This window comes from Camelus dromedarius, chromosome 10 (genome assembly GCF_036321535.1).
Source record: "Camelus dromedarius isolate mCamDro1 chromosome 10, mCamDro1.pat, whole genome shotgun sequence".
Classification (NCBI taxonomy): domain Eukaryota; kingdom Metazoa; phylum Chordata; class Mammalia; order Artiodactyla; family Camelidae; genus Camelus; species Camelus dromedarius.
The window spans coordinates 47,987,965-48,004,265 of NC_087445.1; the positions used below are offsets into that span (position 1 = coordinate 47,987,965).

A 16,301-nucleotide genomic window follows, 5' to 3' on the forward strand; every position below is an offset into this window, starting at 1 on the left:
TTTTTCAGTGTTCATATCTACTTTAAATACCTTTATTGTCTGCATAATTCATTTCCACTCTAAAATATTGGAGGCTATATAACATCTACTCCTTCACCACCTGTTTATTAAGCACTTACTCTACTCTAGGTCAGGTGTTGGCAAACTGTTTCTGTAAAGAGCCAGATAGTAAATATTTCAGCTTGGCAGGCTAATGAGTAGTCTCTGACATAACTCTTTCCTTGTAGCATGGAAAGCAGCCTGGCTGTGTTCCAATAAGTCTTTAGTCATGGGCACTGAATTTTGAATTTTATATAACTTTCACATGTTACAAAACATCCTTTTTTAAAAATTTTAAACCATTTTAAAATGTAAAAATCATTCTTACCCATAGGCCATATTTTAATTTCCTACATACCACTTATTACTGTCTGATACTGTGTGTATGTCTGTGTTTTATTGATTTTGTTTATCTGTCTTCCACCACTGGAGATATGAGCAGTGATTTTTGTCTTGCTCACTTCTCAGCTACCCCTAATCTTAGAACATGTATTAAGCACTCAATAATTATTTTGGGGGTAGGTTAATGAAAGAATGTACACATTTGCTCATGCCATGTGTCCAGCACTCTGGTAAATGTCACTGATGGAGGTATCCTTGAACCTAAATTTTGTGCTACTTGTCCCCTTCCTTTCTCTCATACACAGCATAGTTTCTTTAAAAGTCATCTACGTTCTGTTCTTCAGCATCTTTCTACTTGTAATGAACCCGTTAGTATCTGGCTTGTGCCTCTGCCTCTCAAATGTAACTGCTCACAGCTGTTTCCAGTTGCCAACAGCTTTCTGATTGCTAAGTCCAATGGATTTTGTAGTCTTCATCGTATTTGATCCATCAATAGCTTTTGATAACTTCTCCCTTGGAACATCATCTGTTCTACCTTCACATCCATGGTACCATCTCTTCTGGTTTTATTTCTTTCTCTTAAACCACATATGCTCATGGTTGCAGTTTTATATCACATCAAATAATAGAGTTATCTTTTAGATGGAAAAATTATTTCTGCTTAATAATTTCATGTCTTCCCAGTGTTCTACTACCTGAAAAAAATTTTAAACCACTGCAATGAGTGGTACATGCTTATGTGCATACCTGTTAAATCTGTGTTTAGTGGCTTTTTAACTAGTCTCAATTCATGAACCACATTTTTTATTGGAGAGTATAAGATGTTTGTTGATTGTGTTTTGATTATATCTCAATTGATAATAGCTGAAGTTGTAAATTCCATTTTGTATTGTCAGTAGAAAACATCTATCAGGTTATTGTCATCCCCGTTTTCCATCTTAGGAAATAGGAGCTCAAAGTAAAGTTATGTGAAGATTATTTTTATAACCTATAGGTATTTTCCTATATCAAAAGGATAAAACATCCACAAACCACCTGTTTGCCACACTAAACAACAGCAACAAGATTAGCTGGCAGACCAGTTACTTGGCGCTCTTTGTTATAGGATCCCAATGAAGAACATAAGAAATAAACTTACCCAAGTTTATTCCCATCCTACCAATCTCCAGAAAATATGGGGAGAATTAGTTTTTTCTCCTGTTGAAAGCCCATCCCACCCACCTCAGGGGTTTTGCTCTGTCCATCCTTTCTTTCTGTTTTCAACTTCTCCATCTCTACATGCTCCCTCATATGTTCTGGTCTCTCCCATTCTAATAACAGACTCCACCAAACCCTCCCCCTAGGTGCTGACTGATATTTCGCCCCTTACTCATGCTTCTCAAATAATATGTACCTACTGTCTACTTTTCTTCAACTTCCAATCAGTTTTTTTTAACATTTCTTATTATGAAATGGAATATACATACTGAAAAGTACGTAAAACATACGTGTACAATTTAATAAATTAGTTATATAACACACTCAAGTTATATGACACCACTATGTTCAAGAAATAGAAAATCGCAGCTACCCTGAAACCCTCTGTGTGCTATTCTCTCCCCAAGGGCAGTAACCACCATCCTGGCTTTTGTGGGTAATCATTTTCCTTGCTCTTCTTTGTGGCATCTCCTCACTCCTCAACCTATTGCCTTCTACTTTCTACCTTCCCACTGATTCCAAAATTCTCACAATGAGGTTATCCATGAACAATTGCCAAATCTAATGGATGTTTCTCAGTTCTAATCTCTCTCTAGGCCTCTCTGCTGTATTTGACATTGTAGATCAGTTCATCCTTCTTGAGACTACTCTAAGGTCTACGACTGTATTCTCCTGTGACTCTGCATCCTTTAACCTCTCCTTGTCTGTCCCTTTCACAGGCTCCTCTGCCTGCCCGTTACATGTTGTGTCCAGGATTCCATCTTTAGCTCACTGCCACTCACCTGGCTATGGCAGCTCTGTCCACTCTGGTCATTTCAGCTTCCACTATTATGCAGCTTACTTTCAAATCTAACCTTCAGCTCAGACATGTTTTCTAAGCTTTATCTTATAGATAACTGCCTAGTGGACATCTCCACCTAGATACTCAACATTCAAGACAGATTTCATCATCTTTTCCTCTAAATTGACTCCTCCTTCTTATCGTACTTTTCTGAATCAATTGTTGACACTACTACTCACCAGTTCACCCAAGTTAGAAACCTGTAAAGCATCCTTTCCCTCTACCTAGAAGTCCTCATTTGATTTACACCTAATTCTTTCAGAATAAACCTAAATTTTATATTTCAAGAGAAGCTTTCCCTGACTTCCTCACCCCATCCAATGATAGGTCCCCCTTGCCACTCCACAAATTCCTTGTACGTGCTTCTGTCACAGTGCTTACATTGTTTGTCATTATCTATGTATATGTCTGTCATGTTCTACTAGACTTTTACTCTTTCTCTATCTCAGATACCTAATATCCACCTCAGTATTGGGCGTAGTGCTGAATGGAATGAGGAGCAAGGCAGGGGAGGGAAGCACACGCTGATGTTAAGAATAAAAGAATTCTTGTCATGTTACACACTTTAATACACAGAACCGTCTGAATATGGGGTCTCCACACTAAACTCTAGGAGGCAGTACTTCTAAGGAATCTCTTACCTAAAAAAGTTCTTTTGGAAAGAATGAGGTTTTAATTGTCTTCTGACATTTACTAAATCCTTACAAATATTCATGTTGCAGACCAAACCTGGACCACCCAAAAAGCCGAAGACCCCTTCTGGACAATCAGCCTCAGTGTATTGCTACAACTGTGGGCTAGAAGGCCATTATGGACACGTAAGTTTAAGTGGCATTTGGGCTTAAAGCTTTCTGTTGTTCAGGAGTGGTTGCTGAAAGAACCACTCGAAACGAACGTAATTCTGAACACTTACTTCTTATAACCTACTATCTTAAAGTAAGACTCCATATGTTTTCAACTGATTTACTTCTCCCCTTCCTGCTAGAATAAAGGATCTGTCAGAGCACATTCCTCTAATTGTTTTAAATATACATGAACAGGTTAGACTAAATAAATACAGCTCATAAAATCAGTCAGAGAAATAATAGTCGTCGATAGAATGGTTACAGTTCTCATGAGTTCTTAGGATTACTGGTACTTTGACCTAGCCAAATCATGATTTTAGATTTTCTACATAGCTCTCCAGTACCTCCAGTGTTCCCTGATACTGTGTTCGGTTAAATCTTTACCACTCGCTCACAAACCCTGACACTCACTAGTGGATAGACAGAGATGCTGCATTGTCATCCAGCCTGTCTACCCCACAAATGCCTAGATTCCCTATCCAGCCTGCACATTTCCTAATGCTAGCTGAAAGGGCCAAACTTGTGTGTTTGGGATGCTGAGACATCAAAGCAGAAACTTGTTGCCATGAGGTGGGAGTGAGTTTCCTCACCAGTTATCCCATTAAATGTGAAACAGTAACAGCTCATGGCGGAGTCAGGATGCAATAAGAGTAGACTCAGAGCTCCTACATTCTGGGAATCTTGAGGCAGAGAAGGAAAGTCCTTGGCACGACAAGTAGAAAATCTATATGGAAAAATACATTCCCAGTCTCCAGATAGGCTTCTATTGGCCTAGAAACCAAAATAAACTAATATCAAATCAGACCTGATGACAGAAGATGGAAAGCATACAGGGCGAGGAGGTGCTTAAAATGGTTAGAGGCGTGAGCAGTAGGATGGAGTAGTTAGTATTGCAGGTCACATCTTGAATTCTGACCAAGCCTTCACCTGTAGGTGAAGACCTTGTGGATAGAACTCTATGGTATGGGGAGAGACAAAAAGTCTGAAGAAAAAAGTACTGCACAGAGTCCATCAACAGATGGAGTTTTCCTTCTGCCTTGGAGCAGCAGGACCATGGAGTGAAGGGGTAGAATATGAAAACTAGGAAGGAGTTCTGATCCCCAACTTATGCTCTACTGCTGACTTAACTATGTGCCTTAAAGCAACCCACTATTTCTCTCTGGTCTCCAGTTTCTGTATCTCCCAAGCAAAGAGGTTGTACAGGGAGATCTCTCAGCACTGATTTGGTATTTCCACTGTGATCAGATCCATAGTAAAGGGGTACAGATGGAGGGACCCTGCAATAGAATTACTTCACTGCTACAGAACTCACACTGGAAACCTAGTTAGATTCTTGTTGTCAAAATTCAGATATTGCCAGCACTGTGTGGCAAACATATTCACATAAGCAGTCTACTGCCACACAAATCACATAGATGTACAATTTATGCTTGCTTACCTCTTTAAAGCAAAGGGGGTATGATTTTTAACATTTATGTTTGTTCAATTAAGGAAAAACAATTATAGTTGGACACATACTGCTTACTAGTCACTCCTGTTAATGTAGATAGGAAATATATTAAAAGCATTTGGAATTTATCCCTGAAATCTAGATTTAGATAATTTTTAATTTACAATAAAGTAAATTTGGCAGCCTCGTTGCTGCCATAGATGAAGAATTCTAGATTATCCACACTAATGAAGAAGATCAGTGGTGTGGCTAATCCAAAATAGTAGATAGATTATATAGCCAACTATCAATTGTCTGTGCTAATGGAGGGGACCAGCGATGTGGATAATCAAAATATAATTTACATTTAGCTTTGGAAAATGTTTATAGGACTGTATAGCTCTGTATAGCCACATCGGGATCCAAATGGGAGACTGTGCAGGAGGTTAAAGATGTCTGAGGACCCCCTCCTCTTCAGCTTCAGAAACTCAGTTCTGTATATGTTAATGAATAGCTTTTCTTAGGTTAATGTGGCATCGCCCTTCCCTGATTCTACTCACTCTAGTTGGAGAGGCAGGGACAATCATAGGCAGTTCCACATGAGGCAAACCGCGATAGGAAACGGTAGTCATTGTGCAAAGAGACTACTCCAAGATGAGCGAGGCGCTGGGAGTGTGTCAGGATCTCCAGTACCTTTTTGTAATTGTAGTTTGTTCTTAATGTTTTATGGTTAGAATCTGTTTTAGTCCATTCAGGCTACTATAAACTAACTACCATAGACTGAGTGGCTTATAAACAACAGAAATTTTTTTCTCGTAGTTCTAGAGGCTGGGAAGCCCAAGATCACGGTGCCAGCAGAATCAGTGTCTGGTGAGGGCCTGCTTCCTCACAGATGACGCTTTCTTGCTGTGTCCTCACATGGTGGTGGGAAGGGCTAGAGAGCTCTGTTGGGTATATTTTATAAGAGCTCCACCCTCATGACCTAATCACCTCCCAAATGGTCCGCTTCCTAATACCATCACCTTTGGGGTTCAGATTTCAACATCTGAATTGGGTCAGGGGACACACAGACATTCAGGCCACAGCAGAATCTTACATCCAAATCTTTCATGGGTATCCTTTCTTTTGGAAACTTGGAGCCACCATGGATAGTGATTTATAAAAGCAATAATTTATATTACTGTATGGGTTTGCCTTACAACTTTCAAGACCCCAAAAAGCCCCAAAAGATCCAGAAACTCAACAACAGGATAAATCTTAAGATAGCTGAAAGAAGGAAATGACGAAGATAAGAACCAAAATTATTGAAATAGAGAACATGATAAATAGCATCATCAAAACCAAAAGGTGCTTCTTTGTAGACATTTTCTTTCCAAAAGAAAAGAGACAGACTTATGGAAAAACTACTCAAAGAAAAGGAAAAGATACAAATAATGAGTGAAAAGTGTAAATAGCATAAGATACAGTATAATTTTTTAAGTAAAAGAGAATACTATATAAACTTCATAAAGTTCAATGTTAAATCTGAAAATGCAGATAAATAATTCTCTGGAAAAATACAAATTAACGAAATGACTAAAGAAGAAAAAACCTACATGAACCAGTACCACTAAGGAACTTGAATTAGTAATCAAAATTCTCCCTACCAAAATATACCAGACCCAGGTGGTTTTGTAGTCAGGTTTTACCAAACCTTTATTCAGACAGGTAATTCAAAAGAACACCACTGAACTTGTTCTGTGAAGCTATTATAACCTAAAGCCATTTCAAAATATTCACAGAATGGTGTCATTTTTATGAAATCTCAACACTTCTAAGCTTTTACTGTTGTTTATTGGAATATTCATTAGTAGTAAGAGTATTAAAACATATGAAAATGGCAGACACCAACTTTAAGACCATGGCACCAACTTCTGGAAAGGGAAAAAATTGAATGGGAAATGGGAAGAAGTTACACAGAGGATTTCAATTATATTGTTAATGCGTAGAGGAAAACTGAAGAAAATAAAGGGTAAATGTTATCATTTGATAAAGTTAAATGGTAGGTACAGATTTCCATTACTTTATTTTCCTTTTTTTAATTACAAATATCCTTTATGAATATTAACATAAAAATCTTGAACAATATACTAGCAAGCCAAAGCAGTACATTAAAAGTACTAAGTGGGATTAGTACTGGAATTATGACTAAGTGGGATTTATTCCTGGAATTCGAGAATGGGCCAACAGATAAAAATTAATCAATGTAATATGTCACATTAATAGAATGAAGGGAAAAAACAATCATCTCAATTGATACAATAAAAGAATTTTATAAAATTCAACATCCTTTCATGAGAAAAACACTTAATAAACTAGAAATAGAAGGGAACTTCCTCACCATGATGAAGGCCATATATGAAAAACCCACAGCTAACAACATACTCAATGATGAAAGACTGAAAAATTTTCCCTTACAATCAGGAACAATGCCCACTTTTGCCACTTTGAGTCAATATTTTATTAGAAGTTCTGGCCAGAGAAAGTAGGCAAGAAAAATAAAAGACATCTGAGTTAGAAAGGAAGAAGTGAAATTATCTCCATTCACAGATAACATGGTCTCATATCTAGAAAACACTCAAGATTACACACACAGTGAAAGCTAATAAATGAATTCAGCAAAGTTCCAAGATACAAAATCAACACACAAAAATCAGTTGCATTTCTATATACTAGCAATGTACAATCCAGAAAGATAATTAAGAAAATAATCTGATTTACAATAGCAGTAAAAAGAATACAATACTTAGGAGTAAATGTAACCCCTATCAAAATCCCAATGATGATGAAGTTTTGGAACTAGAGAGAGGTGGTGGTTGTACAGCATTAAATGCCACTTAATCGTACATTTTAAAATAGTTAATCGTATTTTGTCTAGGCAATAACCAGCTTGCTTCTCTTTCTCTTTTCCTTCCAACATTTTATTTTTAAAGTTTTCAAACATAAAGTTGACTTTTTCAATGAACACCCATATACTCATCAACTCGATTCTACCATTAACATTTTACTTTTCTTGCTTTATCACCTAAGTATCCATCTTTGTACCAGTCCATTTTATTTTTTCATGCATTTCAAATAGATTGTCATTATCAGTACACTTCATTCCTAAACTATTTAGCATGCATATCATTAACTTAGAGCTCAATATCTGTTGCTTTTACGTATTTTCTGAGTTAAAAAACTTACATAAAATGCACACATTTAGAAGTGTATAATTGCTGAGTATTGATAAAAGCACCTGTCTCTGTATCCCAAACCCCTATCAAGATATAGGACATTATCATCATCCTAGAAACTTCCCTCATGACTCTTCTTAGTCCCACTGCCACTCCACCGGAGACAATTACTGTTCTAATTTTGTCCCCACCATAGATTCATTTTCCTTGTTATAAAATTTCATATAATTGGAATCCTACAATGTGTATTCTTTCCTAAGGCTTCTTTCATTCAGCTTAATGTCTTTGAGAACTACCTGTTTTAGATCTTCAGTTCTTGATTTCAGAGCCAGAAGAGTGCTCACAGACCCACTAAAAAAAGAGCAGATCTATATGTGTTGAAACTGAACAATCTGCACAACATATTAAGTGAGGAGGGAAAAAAGGCAAAGGGAAGTGTGTTTTGTATGCTACTTATGAAAAGAAAAAACAAGACATAGAAGCTTTTATATGCTTAAAATATCTCAGGAAGGACACAAGAAACTGGTAACAGAAGTTGCCTCTAGGGAGGGGAAAGGGACTAGAGGAGAGACTTCTTATAAAAAAACTGAAGCAGAATACACATACAAATAAGTTCACAAACTGTAAATGTACAGTTCAATTAATTTTCACACAATGAACACATCAGAGTAACCAGCACCTAGGTCAGGAATCGGAATCTTATCAGCATCCTAGAAGCAAAAAGGGTTACCCTCTATCCTGATTCTTAATAGCTTGTATTAGTTTTGCCTGTCTTTATAGTTTATACGAACAGAATCATATATAGTATATTGTGTCTGGCTTCTTTTCCTCAACATTTGTCTACAAGACTTATCTGTATTATGCATGTGGTGTAGATCATTCATTCTCATCCATGAATAGTAGTCCATTTAATGAATCCCACAGTTTGTTTATTCATTCTACTGTTGTGGATAGTTTCCAGTTTGGGGCTATTGCAACTAGTATCGCTGTGAACATTTGAGCACATCTTTCAGTAAACTTATGTATGCATTTCTGTTGTGTATGCACCTAGGAGTGGAATTACTAGGTCTCAGGGTACTGCATGTATTCAGCTTTCGTGTACACTGCCGGTTTTCCAAAGTGATAGTACCAGCTTATACTCCACCAGTAGTGTGAGAGAGTTCAACACTTGTGAAACTTACTTTTCACTGTATATTCTTTTGCATTTGGTTATATTATGAAATAGAATGCAAATTCACATGAATTTTAAAGCTAGATCTTCAAAGTGGTTTCACTGTAGGGATGGACAGCTTTTTGTTAATCTCTAGAACTTTCCTTATCTGATTTTATGAATATTTTGTTGGAGAAGTTTGAAAAGAGTCTTTTTAACTTTTGACATTTTAATTATGTATCTTGGTGTGGGTCTCTTTGGGTTCATCTTGTCTGGGACTCAGTGCTTCTTGGACTTGGCTGTCTGGTTCCTTTGCCAGATTAAGGTTTTCAGCCATTATTTCTTGAAATAGGTTTTCTTTCCCTCCATTACTTTATTTTCTATATGTAAGTGTGTATTTAGAATGATTCCTAGTTTTTTAAATCTACAAATTATGTGTATGGCTATCAGCTTTGATATCTTAGAATTACAAGTTGAGTATATAATGACAAAGTTATGATAATCAGCTAAATTCTATGCAGATATTTCATGTACTTTCTTCCTAAGAGGTACAAATTTCCCCCACAATCTGAAACTTGGGCGTTCCTGTGAAACCTTTCCTAAGCTGAAGTGGCTGTCAAGTGAAGAAACAATTACCTTAGGACCCATCTCGTTAACAGATGCACAAAATAAAGGGAGATAAATGACAGATGCTCACAGACACAGTTCAAAGCTGTGGTGGCTTGATGCTGAGATTCTGTGTGTAGTTCCTGGGGAAGGAGCTTGGTGGCGCAACTCTCACTGTTCCGGGTGCTCACTGCCTCCGTAATGTCTGCTGCAAAACAAGCGCTAAACCGCCATTTTAACTTTTCACCTTTTTTTGTAAAAGTGAAAGTCCTCTTTATATTTCTTTGTTAGTGAAAACAGGTGCTAATATAGCTCTTTCACAAAGCAAAGCGATGTAAAGCGAACTTTTGAAAAGCAGGAGATAGCTGTATTTTAATTTTTCTTCAGTACCTAACTAGGAAGAATGTTTGTAATAAATTTAGGCAAGATGACAGAGGACAGAAGTGGGAAAGTTTCAAAGGGAAACCTCTTTCAAATAAAAGACATTATTTGGTTTCAGACAAGCTGAATAAATGTGTGTCACAGGTCAGGACAAACAAAGCCTACTACTTGGGGCATGGCTCAGGCCAAGGATGTGGATTTGGGAACTAGCAGCTGTGGGAAGGCCAGAGTCATGAGAGTGGGGAGCTGTCCAGGGGGAGTAAGAGGAGCGACCTCATCTTGAATAGAGGGAGCAAAGAAAACAGAGATTTCCTTCAAAATACCTACGAGCATTTTCAAACTAGACACAATCCACTACCACCCTGCTCCCCACCATAAGAATCACTGCCCTTGTGAGCAGTGAGTATTGACTTAAAACAAGTTTGCAAAAGCCACCTGTGTGGAGGGAACAGAGGAAAGGGCTAAGAATTTACTCCCATATTTAGGGGTTATAAATGTGAAGGGAAGAAGAAAAGGAGAAGCACTTGATTGAAGGCTTTAGAAGAGACAAATAAGCAAAGGATTAATACAGTATAAAGCTGAATAAAATAAACCCTCTAACAGAGGTATAAGGCATTGCTAGGGGAGGGGGTTGGCAGGGAAGATTAAAAAAAAAAAAATAAGAAGGATTTCATAGATAAAGAAGTAAAGGAAGAAAATCTAAACTTTGAAGAATAGCATGTAAGCACAATTGAGTGTCGGGCTGGCTGATCCTTCCAGAGTCCCAGCGAGACCACAGCCTGCAGCTACAGTGTGAGTATCAGTGATGTGGGGCTCATCTCTAATTATAGTGGTCCATAATTTTGCCAAAAAAAGGTTATCTGAACAGTGTGACCTTGTGACATCATAATTTCAAATACAATTTGCAGGAATGTACAGAAAGACGAATGTTTAACCAGACCTTTCCAACATCTCCATTCATCTACTACTATGATGACAAATATGAAATCCGGGAGAGAGATCAGAGAATAAAACGAAAAGTAAAAGGTATGTTATTAGATGTCTTGCTAGATCACCTTTGCAGGAGTTCCTAAACTTTTTTTGCACTGTCTTTGCCTGCTTTGTGGGTCTTTGGTTAGCACCAAAAATGTTTTTAATAATTACTATAGAAACTGGAACTTTCTTGATCTCTAGAAATCAAGCACCCATTTAAAAAATCCTGTGTTGTACTCTATTCACAATGAGCATTTTTTCTTGCATAATGATCATTTTAGAAAATGTCCAGAAAATACTTCCATCTGTACATGCATACAGAATTTTTAAAAGCCCCTTTGAAATTTTTCTGTTCAACAAGTAATTTTTTTTTTCCCTTTTTGTGTCTCTGGTATTTTTCAATCAAAGAAAAGTTTTCCCTGCTAGATGATTCCTGGTAGTTCCAGGAGCTTCGCCAAAGAGGTCATTTCTTATTGGCCACCATTATGAGCAGAGCTGCAGGTCCACAGCCATTCTCTGTAGTTTCCTTATTTGCTGTTGCTAACATAATGTTCTTTCTCACCAAATTATTTTATAATTTAAGCCTATTTTCTCTACCTCTCTTTCTCTGAATTCAGGTCCTTTCAAAATGAAGATAGCAATTCTGGGAAGAGTAGAGGAATTACTTCTCAACTCCTGCATATTTTACATATTAAATTTTATGTAAAATTTATCTCAACTATATAGAGAGAAATTATAATACATGAAGATAATGATCAGCAAACTAAATTTAAAAAGATTAAAAAGAACTGCATCAAAATGTCATCTCTAGATTAAAAGATCATGGGTGCATTTTTTTTTTAATTTTCTTTACACTTTTTTGTATTTCCCAGATTTTCTTTAATGAGCATTTATGACTTTTATAATCAGAGAAAAACCATTTGTTCTCCTTTTTAATTAGTTATATTGACAACTGTATGGCACAGATCCACTTCGAGGCTTGCTGTGATCAATTGGAATTTATATTTTATACTAACATCTATAAGTAATTACTTATTTTTATTCTAGAATTCATTTTTGTCCACTAAATATACTACTTAGTACTCCATCCCATTTTTTTTTTTCAATTGGTGACTTCTTTAATCTTTCAAGGTACTGTTGACAGGTTAGTTTTCCTCCCTCACTGTAACCTCATCTCCCACTTATCCCATCAGAATCACTACCATCAGACACTTGTAGTGGGAGTGCTAAGTCCCAACAAAATGTAACATCAGATCTGGCACATAAACCTCTCAGATACACGAGGGTGTGCACAGGAACTCACTGTCCAAGCCAGTGAACTCTACTCTGGAGGAATAACCTCCTGTCCAGCATGGTATCCACCTATAAGTACTATGGCCATACTTTATCTTCAGAGGATAATTGAAATGTCATATGAGACTGTCAAAAAGCCATTTTATACATCTTGTTTCACCTTATCATCAAGGGCTGTCTCTTTATCAGTGCAGGAACTTGAATTGGTCAGACATGACTTTCCTTCACAAAGCTTAAGTGATTACTGCTTTCACTGGTCCTTGTCTCCATTTTTTAACCTAGTTAAACTGTATTGAACAGAATAAATATCATTGGATTTCTGGATTTCTTCCATGTTTAGCACTCAGAAAAATAGAACTACAGCCATTCAAGTTTTAGTGAGTGATTTTTACCTTAGTAAGCATTCTTCAGAATGTGATATCATTAATGCATTTAAATATCTGGCTTTTCTCCCTGTGGAGTTATTCACAGACCTATGAAAGCTCTGCACGGACTGTCTTCCTGCTGAATATGCAAAAATACTTCTATATTTTTCAGAACTCCAGAAAAATGGGGATTTTCCAAGACAGTTCAAGAGGCCTCATATGGAAGCAGCAGATAGGAGGCCCCACCATGATGTGAGGAAGAGCCAAGCCTCATGGAAAAACAACAGGTGGCCTCAAGAAAAGAAAGAAATCCAGAAAGAAACCGTAAGCAGGAACAACAGAGAGCGTGAAAAGCACAAGAAGGCTGACAGGTGTCGTGAAGTGGATGAGGACTTTCCCAGGGGCCCCAAGGTCCACTCTTCTCCTGGTACTTTCAAAACCCAGAAGCCTCACAAGCCCTTCCATTACTCATCGCATTCCCACAAGCCAAGAGAAGACAAGCTGCCCAAAGAGGGCAAGCGGGGCAAGCATAAGAAAAAGGAGAGCTGCTTGGAGGAGGATGGCAATGATAATCTATTTCTCATTAAGCAGAGGAAAAAAAAATCTAAGCTGTGAGTCAGCTTCTGATATCACTTCCCAGTGTTTGTCTGGGCTTCATATCTCCAACATCCTGGCAATATTTTTATTGTCTATGATTAAATAAAAGGAAGTTTGGTTTTTTTTTTTTTATCTCAGTCATACCTAGAGCTGCTGAAGACCTTGAAGAGCTCAGTTCTCTGTGTGCAACAAGTTATTAGGTAAGAAAACAGAAAGATAAACTTGGAATTCCCCTGTTCCAGGACGTCATTTTACTCAGAGTCCTACGGATAGGAAGAATTAATTGTTTCAGAAAAAAAAATTTTTAAATACTTTGAAAAAATAGAAGTTCATCAAATAAAAGCTCATCATCTGCAGTGTGAGCATGAAAATTAAATCCTTACAAAAAGAAATTAATGCTGATACAAAAAAATTCAGCATTCCTTTTTTTGTTTGTTTTTTAACATTACTCTAAATCTAAATCTGGCTTTTCTTGCTTCAGAAGCTGGTGTCAGCATCCTCCTCTAGCCAGAACATCACAGGCTGAAGATGAAGGTGTCATCATTGAAGCACTGAAGAGGCAGGGAATTGGGTTTCATAGCAAAATATAGGTAAAGACTCCATCCAGACTAAATGTCGAGAGACAGATTTCCTGAAACAAGTGAAAAAAAGTCATCTTTTACGTAATTTTAATGTAATCACAAGGAAATAGTTTTTGCCATTTTTACAGTCACACTTGAAGGTTGTCCCTCACATATTTAAGATGAATATTGTCCAGCTTTAAAATTTGTTTTGTTCTCGTGAGGTTTTTAATTACCACAGAGCTATAAAGAAGTTTTTGTATTTGTGAGCCTTTTGTACTTATCAGAGCTTAATGTTAGAATAAGACAAATAAAATGTCTAAAATGCAGTAAATAAATTTATCTATTATGTAAAAAGACAATGAGAGTTTGAGCAACAAAGGGAGTACTTGGGTTGGACAAGTGACTAAAGTTGTAAAATCTCCGCAGACTGGGGTCAAATGCCGTTATTGCCCAAGCACTAACTCTCCGCCAGAATAAAATAAGATGGAGAAATAAAGATATTTCTCCATGTTCTCCAATGATTTTATAATGTTGGAATCTTAAATTTGTGTTTTACTCTTCGTGAAATACACAATCTGCCATACGTCTGTTAGGATCAGCTCTCTTTTCTTTGGTGTGAGGGGCGGGGGCAGGGGGGAGATGCAGGAGAGAATCTCTCCTCCAGAATCAGCCTTAGTGTCTTGAGTCCACCACCTTCCCTGTACTGCCCAGCTTTCAGCTAAGTGTCAGCATTCCTTGTGTGTTGGTGCTTGGCTTCCTAACATCAGCTGGGATTGTTTTAACCCTAAGGTAAGTGAGCAGTCTTTTAACAGTGCTAAAAGTGACAACCATGAAAAACAACTTCAGAGAGTAGGAAGCCTTGAGATAATTGGCATTATTTCTCAGTAGGGCTTGGAACAAGCGCATTTAATTATTGATGTGCTAGCATTCCTTCAGATCTGGGGATGTCTACTTTCAGGACAGAAATGGGATTACCATTTTTTAGAGCCTTTCATACTTAGAAAATTGGAGGAGGGAAGAAAGGAAGCTCTTTTTCTATTTGTTTCTGCACATTATTTTTCCTCTCAAATTTTATGGTTTTTATTAGACAAACATTTTGTTCTGGGATGTAATTTATCCTTCAGGTCCATGCATTTAATGCTGATAGGAAGGCAGATGAGCTGCTTCACTTTGGGGCATTAGGACGGTAAGGAAAGAACAGAAACACAAGAGGAGCTTCTGCTCCATTTCCTCTTCATTGCCCTTGGCACCTGGCTCTTACACCAAGTACTCCGTTAAAGGTAGTCAGTTAGTCTGCTCACACACTGACTTTCCATACATGAGTAGGGAGTTTAAAATATAGAGAGACTAGATAATCAAGTAAGACTTTAAATGGATAAATATGATTAAGAGAAAAGCAGATATCCCAAACAGTAAGGATCTGCATAATTAGTAAAATTGAGAAGACTCAAAACATCTTTTGCTTCTGGTCCCACTTTGATTAGAAACAGCCTAAGTGGCTCCTTTCCTGGGTTCTACCTTGAGTCACGTTTGGCATTCTTAGACTAGAGCACAGGGAAGCCATCTCCCAGTCTCTCAGTGGAAAGCCTTGCTTTCATGGACCATGCTGCTAACAGTGCCTGTTATTTCAGAGCCATGCCATTAACAGCGCTTATTATTGGCTCTTTATTTTTGTTACACACGGAGTACGTATTCATTTTAAGGGGGAAAATTTTTTTTAAATTTTTTTCTAGTTATCATCTGTCACCATACAGAAGCTGTTATTGACTATATTCATCATACTGTACATTTCATCGCTGTGACTCATTTGTTTTGTAACTGAAAGTTTGTACCTTTTTTTTTATTGAAGTATAATTGACTTGCAATATTGTATTAGTTTTAAGTATACAACATAGTGATTTGATATTTTTTATGCATGGTAAGTCTAGTTACTATCTGTCATCTTACAGAGTTACTGTATTATTGATTGTATTCCTGATGCTGTACATACATCCCTGTGACTTACTTGATAACAGGAAGTTTGTACCTCTTAATCTCCCTTACTTTTTTCACTCATCCCCACTCCTCTCCCCTCTGGCAAACACTAGTTTGTTCTCTATGAGTCTGTTCATGTTTTATTATGCCTGTTTCTTTGTTTTGTTTTTTACTCCACATATAAGTGATGGGCACTTAGGTTGCATCCATATCTTGGCTATTGTAGATAATGCTGCATTGAACATAGGAGTGCATATATCTTTTTAAATTAGTGTTTTTGTTTTCTTTGGAAAAAGTACCCAGGAGTGGAGTTGCTGGGGTTGTATGGTAGCTCTAGTTTTAGTTTTTTGAGGAAAACCTCCATACTGTTTTCCATAGTAGCTTTGCCAATTTACATTTCCACCAGTAGTGCACAAGGGATTCCTTTTTCCCACATCCTTGTCAACACTTACTTCTTGTCTTTTTGATAATAGCTATTGTGGCAGATGTGAG

General features: G+C 37.2%; 1 protein-coding gene across 6 annotated transcripts in view; it reads left to right on the forward strand.

Annotated features, from left to right (window-relative positions):
* ZCCHC7 (zinc finger CCHC-type containing 7) overlaps nt 1-14,356 on the forward strand; it is a 208,171-nt gene extending 193,815 nt beyond the window's left edge. For 4 of the 6 annotated variants that reach the window (XM_010995563.3, XM_010995562.3, XM_031450043.2 and 1 more), the window contains exons 7-9: nt 3,142-3,237; nt 10,954-11,071; nt 12,848-14,356. In XM_010995563.3, the coding sequence (XP_010993865.1) occupies nt 3,142-3,237; nt 10,954-11,071; nt 12,848-13,290 (657 nt within the window). In that variant the 3' untranslated portion in view covers nt 13,291-14,356. The remainder of the gene's footprint in view (nt 1-3,141; nt 3,238-10,953; nt 11,072-12,847) is intronic. The other 2 variants (XR_010382720.1, XR_838367.3) reach the window with 2 other exon arrangements.
* The last annotated feature ends 1,945 nt before the right edge of the window (nt 14,357-16,301 follow it).